The sequence below is a fragment of the Triturus cristatus genome, chromosome 6 (assembly GCF_964204655.1).
Source record: "Triturus cristatus chromosome 6, aTriCri1.1, whole genome shotgun sequence".
In the NCBI taxonomy this organism is placed as follows: Eukaryota; Metazoa; Chordata; class Amphibia; order Caudata; family Salamandridae; genus Triturus; species Triturus cristatus.
In genome coordinates, this window is record NC_140589.1 from 887,405,202 (window position 1) to 887,429,346 (window position 24,145).

Below are 24,145 nucleotides of genomic sequence, written 5' to 3' on the forward strand. Positions count from 1 at the left end.
CCCACTTCTTTGCCTCTTGGGATCACTGAACGCAACAAACATTATCTAAAGCTGGTTGATCTTGCAATGGTCCTATTTAAGCGCTTAATTGCCATGGCTTGGAAGGCTCCACATCCACCCTCAATCAGGTGCTGGGTTCAGGTGACCCACAAGTGGGCTCTGGTGGAAGCGAATGCCATGACCCATGTCCATAGATCACGGGGAGTGAATGGCGTAGCTCGCTGTGGAGCAAATGTTCTCAGATTTTTGACTATTTGAATGTACCGTTCCCTTAGTATGCAGACCTACTGCAGTGTGCCTTGTTGTTGACTAGACTGAGTTACTAAGGGACCCACTCATTTACACGCACACGCTTGTTAGGCTTCACTGGGGACCCTGCGTGATTTGGGGTACTTTGCATGGGGATCTGCCCTGACCGCCCCCCCGCTTCTTGCGATCCCCCCGCCTATATATCCCATATTTGCAATGTATTCCTAACACACATACTACCGCACTCAATATCCGCTGCATATAGCTGCTCCAGCCAGAGGGTTTCAACCATAAGTGGTTTGTTTATCGTGTTTAACACAGATAGGCAACTCATCTATAGGACAAGGTGCACTAAGATTACATATACTGTTATCCTATCCTCTTTAAGTGCCCCGCTACCCTTCGTATTATTGCATGATCTGCTAAAACACTATTGTCACTATCAGTGTGGTGGGACATGTTTGATCATCGACTTTGTGATAATGCTTATTTTTATATGCTGTGCAATTTATGGTGATTTTGATGTAGATGACAATAAACAAATGTAAACATAAATAAACACATTCATTAATTTATGTGAACTTGTCCCCTGCTGGTTGTTATGTGAATCCAAGATGAAATAGGCGTTTTGAGTTCTTATTTTTGGATGTGGAGATCAATTCATCAAGGATCCCACCACCAAAATAGTACTTGATTTAATGTCGGGTACCATGCTGCATTATAGAACTGTTGAATATTTGCCCGATGCCTTTTGTAAGAGGTATTGCTTTCCTTTCAGTCTGCTTTTAGATTATTTGTTGTCTTCTGGCCAGTTCATAGAATGTGGAACAAAAGAAAGTTGCAGATAGGCATTTACTCTCTTTACTCTGATGGTCCAACTTTTTTGTTCTAAAGCTTTGTGCTCCTTGTGTTTTTTCACCAACACCCTTGTGCATGCTTTTCTCATTAGGAGACACTAAGGCTGACCTAGTTGAAATGAATATCCTACCTCCGCTGCTTGTTCTCCTACACTCTGACAATAAAGAGGTCCAGCAAGCTTCCATTACTCTCCTGTGCTCATTGTCTCAACATCCTTCAAATCAGGTAAGAGTATGCCGACCCTTTGATGTACTGTATGGTCGCTTTCTCACTTTAGAACATTCTTATAATAGCCACTGAATATAAAGCTCATGAGGTAATTTAAGAATATTTAGAGTGCATAACTCATGCCAAGTCAGTGTTGCTACCTGCACTTGAATTACAAATATTCCTCTTTAGAAGCACTAATATATGCTTTTATGGTATGCTTTCTGTGTCTTTAGATCGACAAAATGTCATTGTTTGCTTACTATACAGGTGTATATGTTGTCTCTGGATAGACCTCACTTTATTCTGATAGGCTCCAAATGCAGAGCAATATTTAAATAGCTTACATGAGGCATGCCACAAACCATAACTCGAGAATTTCAGTGGTTTTACACAATTGAGATTTTTTTTACTGAATTTCAACTTTTATTTTTTAAAATACACAATGTGCAGAGCAGGGTTTGGCCTCAGAGCCTGGCCAGTAGTCAAGCCCTGTGTTCATCCCACCACAGGTGACCATCTTCCACTGCGGCCAGAACCTGCACCTTGGGTCCATGCCAGTCCCTTCCTCACCTGCGCTGATGCCAACTTCACAGGCATGTGTACCATACCTGGTGCTGATGCTGGTCTCTGACCCCAAAACAAAGTTGCCTATGCCAGACCTATGTTGCGCTCCTAAATCTATAAGGCACAGCCCACCGTGTCTGAGCCAGACTTTCAGTCTCTCCAACGCCATCTGTATTAAAAGAAGCTAGAATCCCTCTTCAGCTCCAAGTCAGGTGCTGTCCAATTATCACATCATGTTCTCCATGAAAGGGATGGCAATGAAGAAGCGGAGAAACTGCACTGCCCTCACTGCGTTGATGAAGGGCTTTATCTGGACCTACCGAATGCATGGGGGTTTGTTGGAAACCTTTACTGCATCTGAGCTACGCTTGCCGGCTGCTCAACAATTGTATGAAAGTGCTTCCTTCACAGTTGTGGTTTGCAGAGAAGTGGAAGATCTCAACTTGCAGATGCCTACTGTTGAGACAAAATCAGATTTCCTGACAGGGATCTTTCAAACAGGGCTGGCCTCCACTGAACCCCTGTGTACCATTAATGAGTCACTCACAGACACTCTCACGGCCAATTGGATGAAACTATGATCGATCCCTCCAGTCAGTTGCTTGTCACCAGATGGGATGGACTGGCCCCTCGTGACTCAGCAAACTTTCTCTTGCAACTCCAGACACCACCATTCCTACCAACCCTCCAGAAAGAAAACCTAAGTGTATTGACAGCTTCAGGAAAAGTAGGTGCTCTTCGCCCAACCTCGCCTTTCCCTCGCTAAATGCACCCACCCTTTGATAAATATGGTCCGCAAAGTCTCTCCAACCATCCCAGAGGTCCTCGGAGTGAATTTTGTTCAAACATTCAGAATCAACACAACATGCAGCGAAGTAAGTGTTGCTTGCTGGCCTTGTTACCACTCAATGTGTGGGTCATGTCACAGGCATCGACATAGTACTGAGTACGGACGTACACCTAGATACATGCAGCTGGATTTTTGGGGGATGGTTAACCCTCCCAGGTGGACATGCCCTTTGATGGCTCAAGATATTTCAGGGAGAAGGCAGACTCTGCATTAGAGCGACTCAAGGAGGGTCACGTTATGGCCCTCTCCCTAGGATTGCTTTCCCGGCCCATCATTTTCAGCAGCAATACTTTATAAAGAGGTTACTTATGAGATCTGGCTTATGGGCAGCAACATCCAACCCAGCTAGTACATCAACCAACCCAGAATGCTTTCGGTGCCACAGGCTGTGGTGGAAGCTAATGCTGTGCACATTAGCAAACACAGCAGTCATCGTTGTTCTCCTCCCCTGCTACAGTGGTCGCCAAACCGGTCTAAGCTGCCCCTCCAGATCCGCAACCAGCCAGTAGGAGGCAGGATTTGATTTTTCCTCCCAGGCTGGAAATCTGTCATGTTGGATTGATGGGTATTACAAGTCACTTGAAGGGGCTATGCCCTACCATTTACTTCTCCCATCACCTATTCCCACTAAACCAGGACAGGTCTTGGCAGACCATGCCACACTTTTGATGCAGAAAGTCAGCCTATTTATGGCCAAGAGTTCCATTGAGAATGTGCTGGAAGCAGAGGGAGTCAAGGGTGCTATACTTGCTACTGTCTCCCGATCAAGAAGGATGGAGGTGTCATACCCATCCTAGACCATCGATCTCTGAATGTGTTTTTTGCAGCACGACAAATTTAAAATGGTCACTCTGGCTCAGATTCTTTCTGCATTGTATCCAAGAGACTAGATGGTGTCTTCGGACTTTCAGGACACTTATTTTCATATACCCATCCTGTAGTCCCACATATGATATCTACTGTTTACAGTGGGATGAGGACAATTCCAATTTGCCATGCTACCTTTCGGCGTCACCTCAGCCCCTTCACAAACGTGATGCCGGTGGCCTCAGCTCTACAAGTATCCCATTGCCTCGACTACTTGCTTTCAAGGTAGTCTTTCCGCAGTCAGTTGCGGACCACCGTTGTCCTCTTGACACTTCTTTGGTTTACCTTCAGCGGACCAAAGTTCCACCTTATGCATATGATCCCTTTAGAGGCGCAAACCGGACATGATGCAGTTCAAGACCTATCCATCACTCCAATGAATCCGGGACATTCAAGATATGATCCTGATGTGTTGGACCCAGTCCTTGGTCTCAGTCAGGATGGTTCTGAGGTTTCCTGGGCTTTGCTTTGTGCATCCTTCTTGTCCCGTATACCAGATGGAACATGCAGGCCCTGCAATGGAATCTCTGGTTTCAGTAAGCTCAGCACCGAAGCAATCTGTCTTTCACCATCAGCAATTCTCAGAAGAGACAGACCAGGACCTTCATTGTTGGCAAGTGGAAATCAGTCTAACTTGTGGGTTTTGGGTAATCTGGCTGACTCTCAGAGCCTTCCTACCAACTATTAAAAGTGAGAGAGGTGCATGTTCTTGGAGACAACATGACTGCCATGCGGTACTGCAACAAGCATGGCGGGGTCCTGGGTCATGTGCCTAGAGACTCTGAGCCTTTGGAGGTGGCTGAGCCAGCAGGTAATCTTTCTGTTGACTAGTCACCTATTAGGGTCCCTGAATGCCAGAGCAGATGAGTGTGGCAGATGATGGTTAGTGGACTACAGATGACATCTCTATCTCAAAGGTGGTTCAAAGCATCTTTGACCAGAGAGGTGTAGATTATTTCGCCACCGCTGAGAACACTAAATGTCAAAACTACTGCCTGCTGGAGTTTCCATCAGCAAAGTTGTTAGGAGACACGTTCTGTTTACAGTTGAACATAGGTCACCTGTATGCATCCCTGTCTACTTCTCCTGCCTTGAGTTCTTAAGTCAGGATATACTGAGCCCAAATCATTTCAACTGCCATGAATTGGGCCAAGAGAGTATGGTCCACAGATCTCTTGATTCTGAGGGGCAGATTTACAAGGACTGGCACATCCCTGCATATCAGCAGGGATGCGCCAGGTAAGATGCGTCACGCAAGTTTACCCTTGCGCCACCACAGATGCGCCGCATTTACAATGCGGTGCATCATGGCACAAGGATAAACAGATGCGTGACGCATCTGAGGGCGTAAGGGCGGCGCATTGCTGGAGTCGTGTCGCAAGAGCGACGCAACTCCAGCAATGCTCAGGGGCTGCCCATATCTAACATGCTGCGTCACGCCTTATGCCTGCTTCAAGCAGGCGCAGGGTTTTGACGCAGCGGCGTCAGAAAAGTGACTCAGTGAAATCTTGTAGATTTCACCTAATCACTTTTCCGAGGCTTTTTCCGACGGAACGCCCACCCTGCATACATTAAACCTGACGCAGGTTTAATATGGCGCAGGGCTTTACAACGTAACTCATCTCCCTAGATGCGTCACGTTGTAAATAAGGCGCAACATGGCGCATGGTTTACGCCGCCGCTGCGTCACAGAAGTGACACAACGGCGGCGTAAATGTGTCGCAAGGGGCTTGTAAATCTGCCCCTGAGTATTTACCATTCGATTTGGCTAAATCTTTGGGAGGACCTCTTGTTTCAGCAACACAAAAAGGTCCTGAACACGAATCTTAACAACATGCACCTCCTTGTGTGGAGATAAAACAGTGGTATCTAAGCAGCTTTGATTTGCCGTTGGAATTAGCGGATGTAATCCTCGTGGCCAGTATCTTTTGACTAGCCAATCTTTTCTGTACAAAGGGAAAAATTCTTGGCCTTGTGTAGATTAGACCATTAACATTTTCCTCTACAGGTAAATCTTTGTGATTTGTTGTTATTTGTTTTATCTTTGACCCCGCAACACTCTGCACCGGCCACATTTAAGGATTTCATATTGTACCACTCAGCTTTTTATGCTTGCCTGAGAAGCTGCCCATTTTTAAATCACCTGTTGTGATTTTTTCCCCAAAAGGCCTGAGACATGTGTTCCTCAAAACCTTTCATAATGCCTCACTGGGACCCTTATTTGGTTCTGATGTTCCTCATGGTACTGCCATTTGAGGCTATGCACAATTCTACCTTGACGGGGTTGCACAATGCGAAAGTCACTGCACGTTGTGTTAGTGAGCTGCAGGCACTGTTAGTTCAGCCTTTGCACACCACATTTTTGCAGACAAAGTGGTGCTGAGGACCTGGGCCTTTTTACCTAAGGTGGTATTTCCCTTTTATTTAGGACAATCGATCACTCTACAGGCTTTTTTTTTAATTCATTTTTATTGGCATTTTCCATAGGAAAAAGACAAAAACACATGGCAAGCAAAGTTATTAAATCCTCAATCACCTTGTTGTTCCTGTGGGTACATTTAATATTTTGCTCACCTGCCAGAGCCCATTCTAATAAATCACGCCTCCAAACTGCGGTCTCTGGCTTCCGGGTGCCCTTCAGCGAATAGTAATCTGTTGCTTTTCCAGGACCACCCTGAGAGCCAGCATTCAGGCTGACATTTTCTGTAACCCTCGTCTCAAAATCACCCTTAGTAAGCAGAGTTTCTCTGCCTTAATCAGGGTCATCCCAGTTATATGGGACAGTGTGCCAGCCTCCCCCGCCCAGAACCTGGCCAGCTGGGCAGAAGACCACGTCATGTGTAAAAAGGATGCTGATGGCTGCCCGCATCTGCCGCAGCTAGTGGTTTTCTCGTGGTATATTTTAGAGCGTTTCAATGGGGTCATGCAAGTTGGATGCAACTAATTGAAGCGAGTGGGCCAAATGCAGACAGTTGGCAACACCAGTTGGGGCTGCTCGCATGCTCTACACCATCCATCTTCGGTCAACTCGCCTGCGCTGTCTGTTCTCCACCTATCTGTGACGCTCGCTGTATCCACGCCGCCCCCCCACCCCCATTGTTTGTCAGTAGTGCAATATGAAGGTGTGTAATCAGTCTTCTACAATTCATCATGTTTATGGGCTACATCATCTGTGTGTTCCTGCAGCTTATCCGGGACTATGAACCAGAGCCTACGGGCCATGTGTGCCAACCTAGCATACAGCAAGAATTGTCCTGGACTTACCCTAAAGCACTCCTGGGTCTGTTCAAAAGAGATGAACCTCTTATTCAGTTAGAGATCACCCTTGGTCAGGCATCCCCCCTCCCACCACCCTGCATTGGACATATCCCTTGAAAGAGCAGAGACAGGTCCCAGAGTCCCCAGGGGCAGGTCTTCTGCATAGAGTGCTCTTTTCAGGACCACCAACACCACTCTGTGCCATACCTGACCCATCTGCTGCAACTAATACAGTAGGGTATCAGAGACACCATTTCCCATCATGGGGACCTCTATCAAGGTATGCGGGTCGTAGGGCCCCACGAGAGGAGATTTTTCCCACGTTGGGTCCTGATCAAGCCATTTCTTGCTGATGAATTGCTATATGATAGAGTAAAAGATCAGGAAGTCCCGGTCCACCATCCCTTCAAGGGAGCTTCAGCGTGCCTAGCATGACCCGGCTGCATCAACCCACCCATACCAAATCCCATAATGTTATGTTATGTTATGTTATATCCATTTATAACGCGCTCGGATACTCGTGAGTGTCCCGGCGCGATGCCAGAGGGGTACAAGGAGAGACTATCAGGCAAAGAAATTAGTTTTAAGTTTATTTTTAAACACCGCTGGGTCCTGAATGGACCACAGGGCGAAGGGGAGGTCATTCCATGCCACACTTGTCCTCACCACAAGGGAAATGCCCCAAACCTCTGGAACTTAAAACGCGGAACCCGGGCAAAACGAAGGGACAAGGATCGAAGGGACCGCGAAGGAACGTAAAAAGAGAAGCGTCTCTGAAGATAAAGGGGGCCATAGCCGTGGAGAGCACGATGGGCCAAAGCCAGAGATTTAAACTTGACCCTATCCACCACAGGCAGCCAATGAAGAGAGCGCAATTGAAGAGCCACACTATTCCTTGCCGAAATGCCCAGAAGCAGTCTGGCCGCCATATTCTGAACCACCTGTAACTTTTTAAGCAGGTAGCCAGGGGCACAAGCATAAAGGGCATTAGCATAGTACAATCATGACAAAATCAAAGCACACGTAACAGTTTCTCTTGCTGCCTGCGGAAGGAGTGGAAAAAAGTTCCTGAGAGTCTTGAGAAGGCCGAAACAGCAGCCAGCTGTTTTCTTAATATTTGTTGAGAAGGAAAGACTCATCGAACCGTAATCCCAGGTTTTTAGCGGGCTGTCCCGAAGATAGGGGCAGTGGAGAGTCCCGCGGCCACAGCTGCTCTCGGAAATCAACGGGAAGCTTGCCAAAGAGCAGAATCTCAGATTTTTGATCATTGCACTTAAGCTGTGCATCCGCCAACCATTTAAAAATGGAAACTAGGCATTGTTGTGCCGCTGAGACAGAATCTGATGTTTTTTCCCAGGTAAACAACAACTGGGTATCATCCGCATAGGCCATCACCTTAACCCCAAGCTCCTCTGCCAGATATATCAATGGCGTAATATAAATGTTAAAGAGGAGAGGGATAAGGGAGGAACCCTGCGGGACTCCAGTGGTAACCAGTTGAGGAGAGGAGGAGAAAGGGGGGAGCCAAATCTGCTCAGCCTGCTCCTCCAAGTAAGACCTAAGCCAACCCCAGACAGCTCCCGACACACCAATCTCTGCAAGTCGGGCCAAAAGAAGAGCATGTGGGACCGTATCGAATGCCGCCGAGGGGTCCAGCAAAATTAATGCCGCCCTCCCGCCGGCGTCGAGGCACTCCCGGATGTCTCCACCACCTCAACCAAGACAGTCTCAGTGCTGTAAGAGGCTCGAAACCCTGATTGAGCTGGATGCAGAAGTGCCTCAGTCTCTACAAATTGTGTAAGTTGCTTATTAACCATCTTCTCACAGACCTTGGCAATAGCCGGAAGGAGGGAGATGGGCCGATAGTTACCTGGGTTAAGGGGATCCAGAGAGGGTTTTTTAAGAAGTGGCAGAATCTTCGCCTGCTTCCACCTCTGAGGAATAGCTGTTGTCTGAAGAGACAGATTGATGATAAAGTTCACCTCTATATGTACACTCAGCTGCCAGAAGCCTGGCCGGGCAAGCGTCTGCAGGAGAACCGGACTTGAGTCCCCTGAGGATTTTAAGAGATTCCAGGGGGTCGACTGCTCTAAATGCTGACAGCGAGCAGGTAGGAGCCGCAAATTGTACCGCCAAAGGCCCCTCACGGCAACCATTACCAGAGGGAAATGTAGCCTGAATGGCCTGAATTTTATCTCTGAAGCAGCCTGAAAGAGTGTTACACCAGGCGAGAGAGGAAGGAATCGCACTTGCTTGAGCCAGCGGCGACGTAAAACTCTGCACAATGGCAAAGATTTCTTTGGAGTTGTTCCTGGCAGAATCGATGTGAGCTGCAAAGAATTGCCCTTTAGCCGTGGCAATAGCAGCATAATAGATTTTTTGCATTGCTCTGAGCTTCCTCTTGGCTAAGGGGCAGTAACCGCTCCTGCGCCAAGCACGCTCCAAGATCTTGCAATCATGTTTAGCCGCTTTAAGAGTCAGATTAAACCAAGGTTTAGAGGGCGCATCTCTGGTGGGCCGAAGAGAAGCCACAGAATCAGCTGCCCTAGACACCCAACCAGTGAATAATAGTTTATCGAGTTGCACAAAAGCGGACGAGGGGATCGAACCCATTACATTTTGTAACACGTACAGACATCTTGGTAGGGAGGCCATCGTTGCCACAGAGATTCACCCCATCATGGACAATGGGAGTGTTTTCGAGAATTCTACTGACCAGGCCAGCCCCCCAATATCATTCCCATGTTAAGAACATAATGGGTTTCTCGGTTTCGTGTGACCCAAAACCTGAGATATCGGAAGGCATCTCCCTCCTAGCACATACCTAGGCCCTGCGGGAGCATTGTGTCTGTCCATCCCAGTTCAGCCAAGTGAAACAGTTTGGACTTTGTTCTGTTTGTGCCAGCCCGACACCAGGCAAATCTGCTTAACCCCTCCAGCAACATTGAAACTGAGCATTCTGGGCCTCAAAGATAAACCAGGGTGTCGAGGTCGACTCCCCACAGACCAAGTTTCGATTGCAGCACGAATGTCAGGGGCTCGACCGGCAAAGCAAACAGTGTAGAGGCAGCGGGCAACCCTGCCTTGTCACTTGTTTCAACTCCCAAGAGTCCAAGATCACATTTCCAGTTCTCACCCGCCCCACTGGACGCATGTATATTAGTCACACCCAGTATATGAAATTGGGTCCAAATCCCATATGTCACAGGACAGACCATATATAGTGCCATCACACTGTGTTGAATTCCCTCTCAATATAGAGGGCTGCCACCTCATACTTATCCACTGAGGAGGCCAACATATATACAATAGTATTCAAACATTGTAGAATATACATGGTACTCCTCCAAGGGATGAGCCCGGTTTGATTTGAATGTATCAGTATCTGTACCATCCACAGTAGTCTGTTGGCCAGTTCCATGCATAGTATTTTGAGATCTGTGTTAAGCATTGATTGTGGCCTATTAGAGAAGCGCTCCGTCGGATCTTCACCTTCTTTAGCTATCAGCACGATTTTAGCTTCTCTCATGCTCTGCGGTAACTTCCCTTTTCCCCTCGCCACTGCTTTAAATTTTTCCAGTAGGATTGACGGGAACCCATCTGTCCACGGGGTCTTTCCGGGTTTCATATCACTCAGCGCTTCCTTATCTCGTCCACTTGGTGGCTTCAAGGAGTTTTTGATGCTGTTGGCCTAGCTTGGGCAGGGCAGCCGTCCAGAGAGACTTCTACAGAACTTTCTTGGCAGCCAGTGGCACCCAGGCGAAACTGTCCCACAGATATTCTGTGCAAGGGGCAGTAATGTTCTCACAGGCCATCATTACCATCCCATCGCTCCCTCGGAAACGAATGAATTTGGGCTTATGGCCTCTCCCTTTTTAACAGCCATGCTAACATTTTATCTGCTTCATCACCTTCCCTAAACAGTCTTTGTCTGTTTTGGGTGCAGGTGTATTTCTCCAGTCGTACCAAGGTGTCTCCTATCTGTGGTCTGCTCTGCATTCTCTGCTGGCCGTCATCATGGTCCTGGTCAGTGGGACTATCTCAGGCCATTTGTGTATGTTCTAAATCTGTGAAATCCTGCTCCAATTGCTCTCGTACTCCATGCATGTAGCCTATGTATTTGCCTCTTAGCACTGCTTTATAAGCCTCTCATTTGGTCTGCCTGCAATCAGTGGCGTTCAAGTTTTCTCTAAAGAAGAATGTTGTGAACTTTTTCATATGCCCCGGGAATGGAAAGTCTTGGAGCACTTCCGTACGGTGTCTCTACAGCAGGATTTTGGGTCTAACCCTCCCAGAAAGTAACATGGCCAGCAGTAGGAAGTGATCCAATGGATATTGGTTAATGTATGCACAAATTTAGGTCCGTTATCCACCCCAGCACCATATCCAGCATGCTGTGTACCCCATGTACAAGGAAATAAAAAGAATAGCCGCTCTCAATTTGGTTAGGGTGTCACCAGAGGTCCAGCAAGTTAAAGCTCGCCAATACCCTTCCAGAGAGGCCTCTAAGTGGGGCATATGACCTTGTCTTGAGGGAGTGCTGTCCAACCTCCAGTTGAGCATGCAGTTAAAATCCCCCATCCACACGAGTCTCATAAGTATGTAGGGGGCTAATAATTGAAGCATCTCAGGTTAAAAGCCCTTGTCATCTATGTAAGTGTTCACTATGCAGGTTTCGTACTAAGCCAGTATCCCTACCACAATGACATAGCCCCCCTGGGGGTCAAGATGCACTTTCATTTGTAAGAAGGGAACTCCTGCCACTATCCACGTGACCACCCTTTATTGCATAATTAGAATATGTAGCTGTGAATAGGTACTCTTGCCATCTTTTGCCCAGGCACCCTTTATTGCATAATTAGAATATGTAGCTGTGAATAGGTGCTCTTGCCATCTTTTGCCCAGGCATGATGCTTCCAAGTGAAAGACACTAGACTGGAGCCAGAGATTTTCAAGTGATAGCTCCTTCGCGCCTCCAGTTATTTTATTTGTTTTATTTATTTGTCAAGTTTTATGTAGCACTAACTTGACCTGGAGGTATCAGAGCGCTTTACATAGATGGGAACATATTAGTTTCACAAGTTACATATGTGTATATATAAATAAATAGGAAAGGGGCGAATATAAAACAACAACATACCATTGACCAGTGATAGATCATATATAAAAAAAAATTTGGGAATGAAGCGGTTACAAGAAATAAACATAGATACACGTAACGGTGTACACAAAGAATAGTGGGGGATAGGGAATTGAGCCTGCAGTAACTAGATAAATTCAGGTCCTGCAGACCGGCCACCAATAGGGTAACACCAAGGGCCAGTCAGGCCAACTGGGCCGGGAAAAAGACAGTCCCTTTTGAGTCATGTGACAAACCCTTAATCGAGCCGGGGTCGCGGTATTGAAGCACCAGGGGCCCGTTTCGCTCTCCGAGCTGAAGTAAGCTGGCAGCAGAGAAGGCCAGTAGATGGGGACAAAATGGCTGCCTCGCACATACCACCCATTGGGAACCTCGCCTGATAAGCTGTAGGCGAGGTTCCCAATGGGGGAGCATGAATGGGACCCAGCAGTCCGTCATGAGGCGTGGATCAGGCTGACGATCCTTGACAAAAACAGGCTGCATGCGGCGTTCCTGCTTAAGATTTTCACCGCCAGGATGGAGGACTCTGTCCGCGGTCCCCAGTCCCATGGACCTCTTTCATTCAATGGTGGAGTGCAGATCCTGTAGACCCAACCACTAATCAGGGGAAGAAGCCTACTCCTGGCTGCTGGATTGCGGGAGGGGCAGTCACGGGGATGAGAGGGTGGCAGACAGGAACTCGTTGCTCTCTCCTGTTTCAATTGGGAATCGATCAGGGGTAAGAAGGTGGCAGGATCTCAGTGCTCTCTCCCTGCTTTGTCTGGGGAAAACGTCTTTGGCACTAAGACAGCTGCTACGGGAAGTGTGCAAGGGTCACCGCTTCAAAGGTAATCCAAGTTTCATTAATTTTTAAATTTTTTAATTTTTGCCAGTGAGAGACAGTTGCAGCGGGCTGCAAAGTAACAATGGCAGTGCCCGGAAGGTAGGTGACGGCTGTGGATTTACACTGGGGGGGTGATCCCAAGCCTGTCTCCTCTTAGCTGCTGGCGACAGTCTTTCATGATTTTGCTTGCTGCTGTAGTAGGTTTCATCAATGTTGGCGATAGCATCGGAGTGGCCCTGGAGGATCGTGGGATCGTAGCCTTCAGATCCCCGGTGGTGGCTCGATGGGGGGCTTTTCTCAGGGATATTTGCCATAAGGCGATCCCTAGTTTGGGAGCTCCCAACCGGAGCTCCTTACCTGTTGGCCATCTTAAATGTGCAGTTGGCACCGTAAGGCTCCATGGCCACCCCACACCGCCCTGGAAGTGATAGAGAGGATTCATAATCAGTTGCCACCCCTGCACACTCACGTCGGGTTTAGCATTGTTCTTTTTCAGTGCCCTAAGACAAGGTGAAAAACTGCAGGTTACTATGTGCACAATCCTATCTCTGCTCCCAAGAGGTGGAGGTTTTGAGGAGTTGACTCAAGCCAAAGCCCCGCAGAACTGAGCAAGCAAAACAGCTCATTAAAGTGGTAACGACCATGACATAGCTCCCCTGGGGATCAATGACACCGTATGCCAGAAGGGCCTGCCGTGGTGGGGGTCAGCGTAGCAGAGATGCATGAGCCTCAGCGGAGAGTATTGTGACAACCCCATTATCCAGAATTGGCTAGTAGGAAAGTGCCCCTTTTTGCATTGCTAGCCCCCACATTTTGCCTGATTTCTGATGCACTTTGACTGAATGTTCACTGGGTCCTTGCTAATCAGGTTCCTAGTGCCTGTGTTCTTTCCCAAAACTGTACCTTCGTTTCCACAATTGGCACACCTCTGGCACACATAAGTCCCTTGTAAAAGGTACCACTGGTACTCGCACTGTACTGAATGCAAGGACGGTTGATATCAAGCTTCTCAGCATAATAAAACCACACTGATGCTAGTGTTGGATTTATTGTAAAATGCACTTAGAGATGCCCCCTGAAAAACAACCGACTTTCTGGTGTGCAGCTGGCTGGTCTGCACCAGTCTGCCAGTTTTAGACATGTTTCTGACCCCCTGAGGTGAGAGCCTCGTACTCTCGTGGGTCAGAAACAAAGCCTGCTTGGGGTGAAGGTGCTTCTCACCTACCCCAAGCAGGAACAACATTCAGAGCGGTGAGCCTCAAAGGCTTCTTGCCCTTTGTTATGCTAGCCAGGCCTCTCCAGCTAGTGGAGATGCCCACCCCCCTGACCAAGCCCCACTTTTGGCAGCAAAGTCGGCTGGAAAATTAGTAAGCAGGAGAGGTGTGTCTCCTCTCAGCCAGGACCACCCCTAAGGTGCCCTGAGCTGAAGTGACCTCCTCCTTAGAAAATCCTCAATTTTAGATGGAAGGAATTTAGCCAATAGGATTAGGGGATGCCCCTTCCCCAAAGGGAGGGAACCTACAAAGGATGTAGTCATCTTAAAAGGTACGTAGCCATTGGCTACTACCTCCCAGTACCTGTAACACCCTTAAATTGAGTATTTAGAGGCACCCCTGAACCTTGATCCTTAGATTCCTGGTGACCTAAAGAAGAAGAAGGACCAAAGTGCCGTGCAGCAGTGAAGACTCCAGAAGACAACTGACTTGGCCTCAGCTCTACCGGCCTGTGTGCAGCCCTCGAAGAAACATGCTTGAAGAAGCAATTCGTCCTGCAGGCCCAGCAACCTCCACAACCCTGGGAGGATGGCCTGCATTCGTTAAAGACCAAGAACTCCCAAGGACAGTGGCCCTGTCCACAAAGAAACCAACACCAAGGACTCCCTTGTCTTCTGGATCCGCGAGTCCTGCCCACTCTGCACCCGATGCCCGCAGCCCGAGTCTGAGTGGCCCACCGGTCCAGCAAAGTCTCCCCAGCAATCCTCACCTCAAAGCCATCAGTGGCTGACCTCTCCTGGACCCCAAGAAGACGCCTGCAGCCTCAGCACAAAGGGTCCCCCTGACTGCGACTGGATCTGGTGAAGATTTTCCGTCGTCTAAAGGCACCGCTGCATACTCAGCCCCCTAACTTTGTGGAGCCCAGCCGATGGTACCTAGGCGTCCACCGACATTCCAACTTACCGGCCCAGTTGTTGGTCTTCTTCGTCCAGTCTCCTGGTCTGAGTCTGCAGCCTCTTTCTACTAAAATCTCCAGGTGAAAATAAAAAGATCCATAATGTTTCCACAGATCTTCATATGTGATGACTCATAATGAGGACCATCAAGTCTTTTGGCAAACCATAGTTGATGAGGACTGAAAAAAATACAAGTATCTGTAACGTTGGATCATTATTAAAAATACTGACCATGGGCCTTTGCTTTGTTTGATATACAAACAAAGGGTTCTTTAGGGAATGTTATGTTGCTTGCCCATAGCTCTTGTAAAACCTTCTTTGGATGACCTAATACAGTTTTTGGGAGCGATAGAGTGACTTTGAACAACTTAAGTATTTCATCAAGAATACATAGGCTGCTTTTCAGTTCATCTCGTGTTTCTTTCTGGCTGCAGATGTGTTGGGCTATGTGTGATGCCTGAACAGGGAGTTGAGCAGCTACTGTAGATGAGGAATGAAAAGAAAGCTACTGCAGTTAACTTATGACACGCATCAGCATGAATCAGCTGGTTTCTGACTGGACCTGGAATTGGATACTTTCAATACATAGGTAACCGAAAATTCATGTTAATTTGTTTCACATTATTTTATCATGGATTATGCAGTTATTGGAGACAGGACTTGCGCCCTGTGCAATGCAAGTGGGCCAGGAAAACTGAAGCCAATGGGTCCATTTCACGCAGTTTACACATTGGTGTGTTCTCTAGGATGTGTGCATGTTCAAAAAGGTGATGTGTGGGCCTATTATCATCTAGCCTGTGTCAATTTTGTGCATGGGGTGTGCCAAGAGACATGGCGGAGCAGATTCCAGCACGTCCGGCATTCACAGAGGGACGACGTGAAACTTATGCCTGGCGCATTTCCTTGCAGTCCTTTCTGGCTACCTGGAACAAGAACAGGACAAGTTGCAGGGGAAGTAGGGGAAGGGGACAGAAAGGGTCATTGACTCTCCTTGTCCATTGCAGGGCAGGTACTCCACTGCTCTTAAAACACATGAGAGCTGAAGTCAAGATTTTTGTTTCCGATCAGGATTGGGGATTTAAATATAAGCAATGATTAGTAGACGTCTTTAAAAAAGTATGTACATCAGCAGGCTCTCTTCGCCATGCCCGCGTGGCTACTGAGAGGCAATGCATAACAAAACAGTGGGTACATTCCAGCTGCTTTCCTAAAGGTGGAGGGCTGGGTAAAACTGTGAGGTAAGTGCTTGGGCCTTCACCACCTGCTATGTGTGCAGTCAGATTCAGACCTTGAGCCTTCAGGCTCAGTAGTCAACAACCTGGCCATAAGATGACGTCCTCGTCACATTTATCTTTCTGGCTGCAAAGCATTGTTTCTTTTCTTGGAATACTTTTTATTGCACTTTTGTCACTAAAAAACACTAACATTTTTAGCAAAAATACATTGTGGCACTTCTGCGCCGAGGTCATTTCCCATCAACTAGCATATACATGTCGCTTTTCAATGAGTTTCAATCAGTAAAGTTACTATCTTAACATCCCATGGTCTTTGTGAATCACAGTCTAAGATACACGGCTTCGAGTCTGTTCAGCTGCCATGCACTGATTAATCTGGCTGGTCTGCCTTGTCTGCGTCAGACAAACAAAGGGACACATTTACCAAAAAATGTCGGAGCGCAGTGTTACGCCAAGTTTGGCAACACCGCGTTCTGACATTTTCGAAATGCAGGGATGCGCTGTATTTACAAAAATACGGCGCACCCCTGCATCCCCCTAGCTCTGGCGCTAATAAAGCTGCTTAGTGTTAGCGCAGTCCCACTAGCGCTATGTTGCAAGGGTACCTGTGCTACAAGGGCAATTGTTTATGTGAAGGAAGGGCCACCATCCTACACATAAACAATCTTGAAAGGCGATTTGCTTCTTTTATGTGTGCTGCAGAATGCAAAACACATGGAAAGAGCGAAACACGAGGAGAAATTAATATTTTCTCCTTGTATCGCCATTCTAAGACCAGGGGCGGCATTTTACATGCGGCGTATACTCTTTCATTGCGCTGAGCGCACCTTTTAAAAGGCGCGCCCAGTGCAATGAAGGAAAATGCACCGTATTATGATGAATGCGCCGTCCCCAGGACAGCCGCGAACTCGCGCTGCCCTAAGGGCAGCTCATTCTTGTGAACAATGGAGCGGCTGCTTTGAAGAAGCTCTGTGTTTTCACAGTGCAGGTGGCAACCGCCTGCAATTTCAAAGAGGATTAGTTATCCCCTTGCAGGCAGGTGCAGCCAGTGACCATAGGCCCCCCTTTCTCCCCTCCAGAAGGGGGTGTACTGACCATGCACCACCGTTTAGGTGGCGCACTGTCAGTGCACCTCCTGAGAGGTTCTTTACCTCTGTGCACGCATCTGTAATACGGAGCAGGTACAGAGGCACATGAATTCCCTCATTTGCATGGGCATGCCCCCATGCAAATGATAGAATGCCCCATGAAGATAGTGCTGGTGCTTTATGTGCACCAGCGCTATCGGTATTACAGAAGGCGCCGCACAAGCATCTGTGGCCCCTTCTGTAATACCAAAGTGCCCCGGGGGGCGCGCAAAGCCGGTGCAAATGCCATTTTACAAATTCAAATCATTTTATTTGATTTAGACCTCGACTGAGGTCAACAAATACAAATACATAAAAAGCGTTAAATCATGTTATTAAAACATTTAAAAAGCTCTTTATAAGGAGAGTCAAGTAGTAATAATTTGTGTTCCGCTCGGACAGCTTACAATAGTTAAAACTATTAGATTTGAACACTTTTTCTTTAAAATAACTTTAAGAAACTCTTTAAAAACTTGAACACTTTGTGATAAACAAATTCATTAGGGGGAGACTTACACACCATGGTTAAATCGTGAGCTAAAATTGCATTATGTCTTAAACAAATTGACTTTATATATCAACGCCGAGCTTCTACCAATATCGGGTTAGGACAAATTAGTAATACGTGATACTGATCTTGTGGCCCGCCATTGCATAAGTCACATTTACCTAGAGAATTCTTAGTGGCGTCCCATCTAGCTGTATAGGGGGCATATTATCAAGAGCAGGCGATAACATCATCGCCGCTTTAGCGTCCGTTTTCGGGTGCAGAGCGGCGATATAGTTATCGCTTTATTAACAAGGACACGCTAGAGCGTGTTTCTTTGCCTTAGCACCCGGTTTCCTATCGCCTCGCATCGCTAATGAGATGCAAGGTAGGCGTGCCCCTTACAACTACATTATAAAATATTGCTAACGGAGCTTCGCTGTATTTACAACGAAGCCCCGTCCAGTTTAGCGCTGATTTTTTTTGTGCTAACTGGGCCTTAACACTGGAATTTAACATCTGTTAAATTCCAGACCAAGGCATACCTAACAAGAGAGGTGGATTGTGTGGCTAAGTCCACACGCCCTATCATCAAGGATATCGCCGTTTTCCATGGAACATCGCTGGAAAACCAGCGTTGTTTCATGGAAAACGGCGATATCCCCGCTATTGCTGGAACATTTATCGCCATGGCGCTGAGCGTTGTTTAATACAGCGCTATCATGGCGATAAGTTCCAGCTATAGCCGGCAATAGGAAAATGCGTGCCAAGAGCGGCCAGCGATAATTATCGCTGCCGCTTGATAATATGCCCCTAGGTTTTTAAAGGGAGGATTCCCAACCGCAAAAGAAAGATACAGCGCCTTACTCTGTGCTCTAACTGAAACTGTAAATATTGTTCGGGGGTTTTAAATACTATGTTTTCCATGAAAGATTTGTAATGCTTTAATTGAATACAATAATCTTTGTCCATTTCATCGCTTATTCTCGGTGTCATATGTTTTAAAAAGAGCTTCAGGTGCTCTGGAGACCAGGCCTGCAAAAGTGTGACAGTGCATTGTGGAATATGTGAGGTTACAACTCGGTCATTAGACCGCAGTACGTTACATCGCAGTCATTACAACGCAAGTCGTTACAACGACTTGCGCTGGAGGGCGCTGGACTTAGGAATAGTATGATTTACTATTCCAACTCCAGCCTACGTAACAGTTTGGAAGGTGTTGGAATAGTAAATCAAACTATTCCTTAGTGTGTTGTAATGGCAGCGAAGTAAATATATAGCGGTGGAACGACCGCGTTGTAAAGGTCGTTCGCCGCATTGTGACACCTCTAGGGCTTTTCAAAGGTTCCTATTGAAGGTGTACCGAGACGCTTCATCTCTTAAAGTCTCTAGTTTTAATATATGTCTTAATGTGCCTGGAGCTGCAGGAAAGAGGTTATAGGCCCACCTTATAATATTAGAGACAACTCGAGCAAATATGCTTGTTAGAGAGAGCTCAAGGCGTAAAGCTTATACAGGAACTGATTGCGATATTTTTAACAGATTCCGCAGGATAATCCCTTCCTTTACTTTTATTGATTGGCATGTTTTAATTTGTGTATGTTCCATGGCGTAAGGTAAAATCGGTGGGATTTTCATGCCATAAACCTCCAGCAAAGATTTAAAATGTCTACTGCCCGTCGAGCAATAAAATCTTAATAGTGCCCCGACGTGGGAATCTGCCTTTCGTCCTAAATGTTGAAGATGGGAAGTGTCTTGTAAGTTATGCGTAAAGATACGGCCCAAGTAGATATACTCTTTCACTGTCTCAATTGGGTTACCTCCCATTGACCATGTGAAAGGTAGAGATTTCCTTCTTCCACTAAAAGATACAATTTTGGTTTTAGATATATTTGGGACCAAGAAGTTTTCTTTTGCATATTGGTTTAGTTCATTTAAGTTTCTTTGCAATCCAATTGGGGTACGATCGAATATGACTACATCGCCAAAGTACATTAAGCAATGGCTATCGAGCTGTGCTAGTTTTGGGGGAGAGTTCTAAATTAAGGAAAAGCGCCCCTGGAGGTCACTTATGTAAATGTAAAATAATATGGGTGCTAGTAGTCATCCCTGTTTTAAGCCATTCATCGTAGGGATTAGATTGGTTAAACCCTTTCCTCCCCCCATTTGAACTCTACACCATGTTGCCGTGTGCAGGGAGATAATTACTGTAAGAAGATCTGTAGGAATCCCGAAACTCTCTAGTTTTCTCCATAATGATGGTCTGTCCACGCTATCAAAAGTGGTTGAAAAGTCAATCAAAGCACAGTATATAATTTGTGAGTTTAACCGAACATATTTATCTAGGACAGTCTGAAGAACGGCGATTGTTAGACCCGGTATCCCTGGTTGGCTGAGGTAGGTACCTTAGGCCAAGTAGGGACCCGTGTTCCAACATCAGGGAAAGGAAGGTCACCTTCTTAGATAGCCCCGCTCACCCCCTTGGTAGCTTGGCACGAGCAGCCAGGCTTATCTTCAAGGCAAATGTGTAAAGTAGTTGCAACCACGCTCACAATAATCCAGTGATGACACCCCAAATAGACTCCACACGAGTTTGATAAAAACGAGTATAAACTTTATGTAAAAAGATATACGATAAGACCACACAATATAAATCCAACATATGAGGTTGTGTAATATTTCTCCTGGCCGGTTGTTAGCCCAGCCAGCCCTTTTCTGGTGATATTAATGAGTACTTCTAAACATTCTCCTGTACTCCTAATATCATGTCATACAGTTCGTAATGCTAGAATCAGGCATTTTTGCAATGTTAACATACTGTAATGCGTAACGTAGCAATCAGACACTCTGCAATGAAAAGAATGCAATGCGTAACCCAACAATCAGGCACTTTGCAAGGCAAAATAATGCAATGCGTAATACAACCACCAGATATGTCGTTATGCAAATATAGGCAATGCGTAATAGACTAATCAGGTAATTCGTTATGCAGGAATAATGCAATGCGCAATACGCTAATCAGGTAGGTCATTATTCAGAAACAAGGCAATTCGTCATACGACAATCAGGTAGTTTATTATGCAGATAAAATGCCCTGCGTCATACACTAATCAGGTAGTTTGTTATGCAGGAATAATGCAATGCGTAATACGCTAATCAAGTACTCCGTTCTGCAGAAATGATGCAATGTGTAATACGACAGTCAGGTACTCCGTTCTGCAGAAATGGAATACTGCGTAATACACTCAGGCCCGATCACCGGGCATTAGGCGGTCTCGCCGCCTCTCCTTCTGACTTGCAGTCAGCCTCTACAAGACCATATAAAAGGGAACCCGAGTAAACAGTTATAGGCAGGGACTCTCGGAAATAACACAACAAAAAGTTCCAACCTCAAAGGAAAGGAAGGAGGTTGTCACCTACCACTCGATATTTCAAGAGCGTAATAACGTCTCAGAAGGATCAAAGAGGAGCAAATCATGAAGTTTAGGGGAGAGCTAAATACATAACAAAACTGAACCATACAAACAAATACATTTATCAAATGAATTGTAATAGAAGATAATAATTACACGTTATTAAATGTTTCTGGGATTAGGTTACGGAGCAAACACAAACACAACAAATACTTACATAAGAAAAACACTGTTCGAGGCATATGAGCTGCAGATCACACACTAGCATTAGATCGCCATCTGGTGTTGAGCTCGGATGCTTGCACCTTGTTGTTGTCTTGGAAGAAGTCTTTGTAGTCAAGCAATAGGTGACTCCTCCCTTGGACGATAGTGCACATGGGCATCGACTCCATCCTTCGATTGTTTTTTTTCCGCCATTGGGTTCGGATGCAATTTTTGCGCTCCGGTTTGAAATCTCCATTTCAAACTTTTTCGATGCGCAAAAATTCCACAAACTCTTCAGATTGACTTCAAACATCTTCATCTTCGACGCGCCTTTCATCGGCTCGATTCCGGTCGTCAACGCGGGTCGCTGGGCCTATCCACGCCGTAAGGCCTACGGCTCATGGAAAGGACGCCATTCAAGAAATGCCCCCAGTGTGGAGCAAAGTTCCCACACAGTGACCATCACAAGGTCTGCAACCTGTCCCTCTCACCTGAACACAACAAGTCAAGCTGTCCAGCCTGCGCATCCTTTCGATCGAAGAAGACTATTCGATATCGAAGGGCTCGACGTCACATCATGGCACAGAGCTCAGCTCCGGAACCAGAGGACATCTTCGATGAAGGCCCGAATGTCCCAGAAGAAGATTCCGTAACTCTCGAAATTGTGTCAGAGGCTGATGACTCAGACGACCCCATCACTCCTGGTCAACGAGTGAGTACTGCTGCCCCTACCCCAACCCCAGCACCAAAACCGAAGGCACTGGTCAAGACTTCGCCTGTTGGCCCCAGTCACGACCGAAAACACACTTCAGAAGCCCCGCCTCCAGGCCCAGCTCCGAAGAAAAAAGACAAGCCTTCCGGGAGCTCGGGACCAAGCAAACCTCACTTAATTGTCCCGCTGGCGCCCTTCGGCACCGAAGCCAAAGGAACACTCGGCTCCGAAATTGGTTCCGACGCCTTCTACCTCCAAAGGCAAATCGGCCCCGAAAATCTCAAAGTCCGTGGATAAGCCGGTTTCCAACGCTTCCAAGCCTAAAGATCCCGCTTCGGCTCCGAAACCAAGACCCTCGGAACCAAAAGACAAGCCTAAGGACTCTACCACGCCTCCTAAGGCCAAAGACCATAAAACTCAACACCAGCCACACTCGGAACCGAAAACTCGCACCGAAGGCGGTTCCCGAGGAAGAGGAACTTTTTCACCCGGATCCTGTTGATCCTAGGCAGAAAAAGATTTATATTAATCCTAAACAGGACATGTCACAGCTGTGCCATGTAAGAAGAGGAAGTTAGACACAGCACCTGCCACTCCAGTGCCTGTGAAAAAGAAGGACTCTGCTACATCACCTATGCCTCCTTCTTCTCCTGTACTTCCTTCTAACCCACCTCCTCTCCCTAAATCTATTACACCACCTCTGCCTGTAACTTCTCCACCACATACACCACCTCCAGATGATGATGATGAGGACCAAGGGATGGGGGGTGACCCAAATGACCCGCTCACAGATCCAGATGACCCACCACAAGATTATCTACCAGACCTCCCAAGCCCCCAGCCATACCCTTCAAAACCATCTCCCCCAGACGGTAATATTGGTTTTAGACAACTGCTTAATAGGGCTGCCGTTTATCATGGCATCACAATGCACTCAGACACAGCAGAGGAGGACTTCCTTTTGGGTACATTCGAACAGTCCCAAAAGACTGTGCAAATATTGCCAATGATCAAGGGAGTCATTAAGCATGCCCCTGAAGTGTTCAAAGATCCTGTACGTGCCAGGATTCTTAACCCTACAATCGATAAGAAATATAGACCTTCCCCTGAAGACCCTGCTTACATTAAAGGACAGCTGTCTTTGGATTCTCTAGTAGTTTCCAATGCTAGAAAGCGCGCCAACTCACAAACCTCCGGGGATGCGCCACCCCCGGATAAAGAATCCAAATTACTGGACGCTTCTGGCAAAAGGGTAGCTGCGCAGGCAGCCAATCACTGGCGCATAGCCAACACATAAGCACTGCTGGTTGGTTTGATAGGGTCCACTATGACCAACTGGAAACCCTGTTACAACATTTGCCTGACCAATGTAAAACCCAAGCAAATGATCTCATCCAAGAGGGCAAGCTAATTTCAAACGCGTCAATTAAATGCGTACTTGACGCGGCAGACACTGCCTCTAGATCCATCAATACCTGTGTACTCCTTAGACGACATGCCTGGCTGTGCATTTCAGGCTTTAAGCAGGAGGTCCAGACTACCATCCTCAACCAGCCATTCAACCAAGAACAACTTTTTGGCCCGACTGTAGACACTGCACTTGAAAAGATGAAGAAAGACACTGAGACTGCTAAGTCTATGGGAGCGTTACAGTCTCAACAAACACGTGGCTCCTTTCGTCGCTCCTTCTATAGAGGAGCCTCCAAAAACATGGGCGCATTACTTCCACATTCCCTTACATCCTGCTCACAGGGAGTATCTAATGTTTGTAGTGAATGGACAACACTATCAGTTCAAAGTCCTTCCATTCGGAGTCACCACCGCACCCAGAGTATTCACAAAATGTCTTGCGGTAGTAGCAGCACATCTGAGTAGACAACAGATCCATGTCTTACCATATCTGGACGACTGGCTAATAAAAGCCAAGTCATTCAACCAATGTGTTCAACACACTCACCAAACCATCCAAAAATTACAC

At 46.8% G+C, this 24,145-nt stretch overlaps 1 protein-coding gene across 5 annotated transcripts in view; it reads left to right on the forward strand.

Annotated features, from left to right (window-relative positions):
• The window catches only part of LOC146820739 (uncharacterized), a 669,677-nt gene that overhangs the window by 542,574 nt on the left and 102,958 nt on the right, over window positions 1-24,145 (forward strand). For all 5 annotated transcript variants that reach the window (XM_085611515.1, XM_085611516.1, XM_085611512.1 and 2 more), the window contains one exon: window positions 1,199-1,332. In XM_085611515.1, coding sequence (XP_085467641.1) covers window positions 1,199-1,332 — 134 coding nt within the window. The remainder of the gene's footprint in view (window positions 1-1,198; window positions 1,333-24,145) is intronic.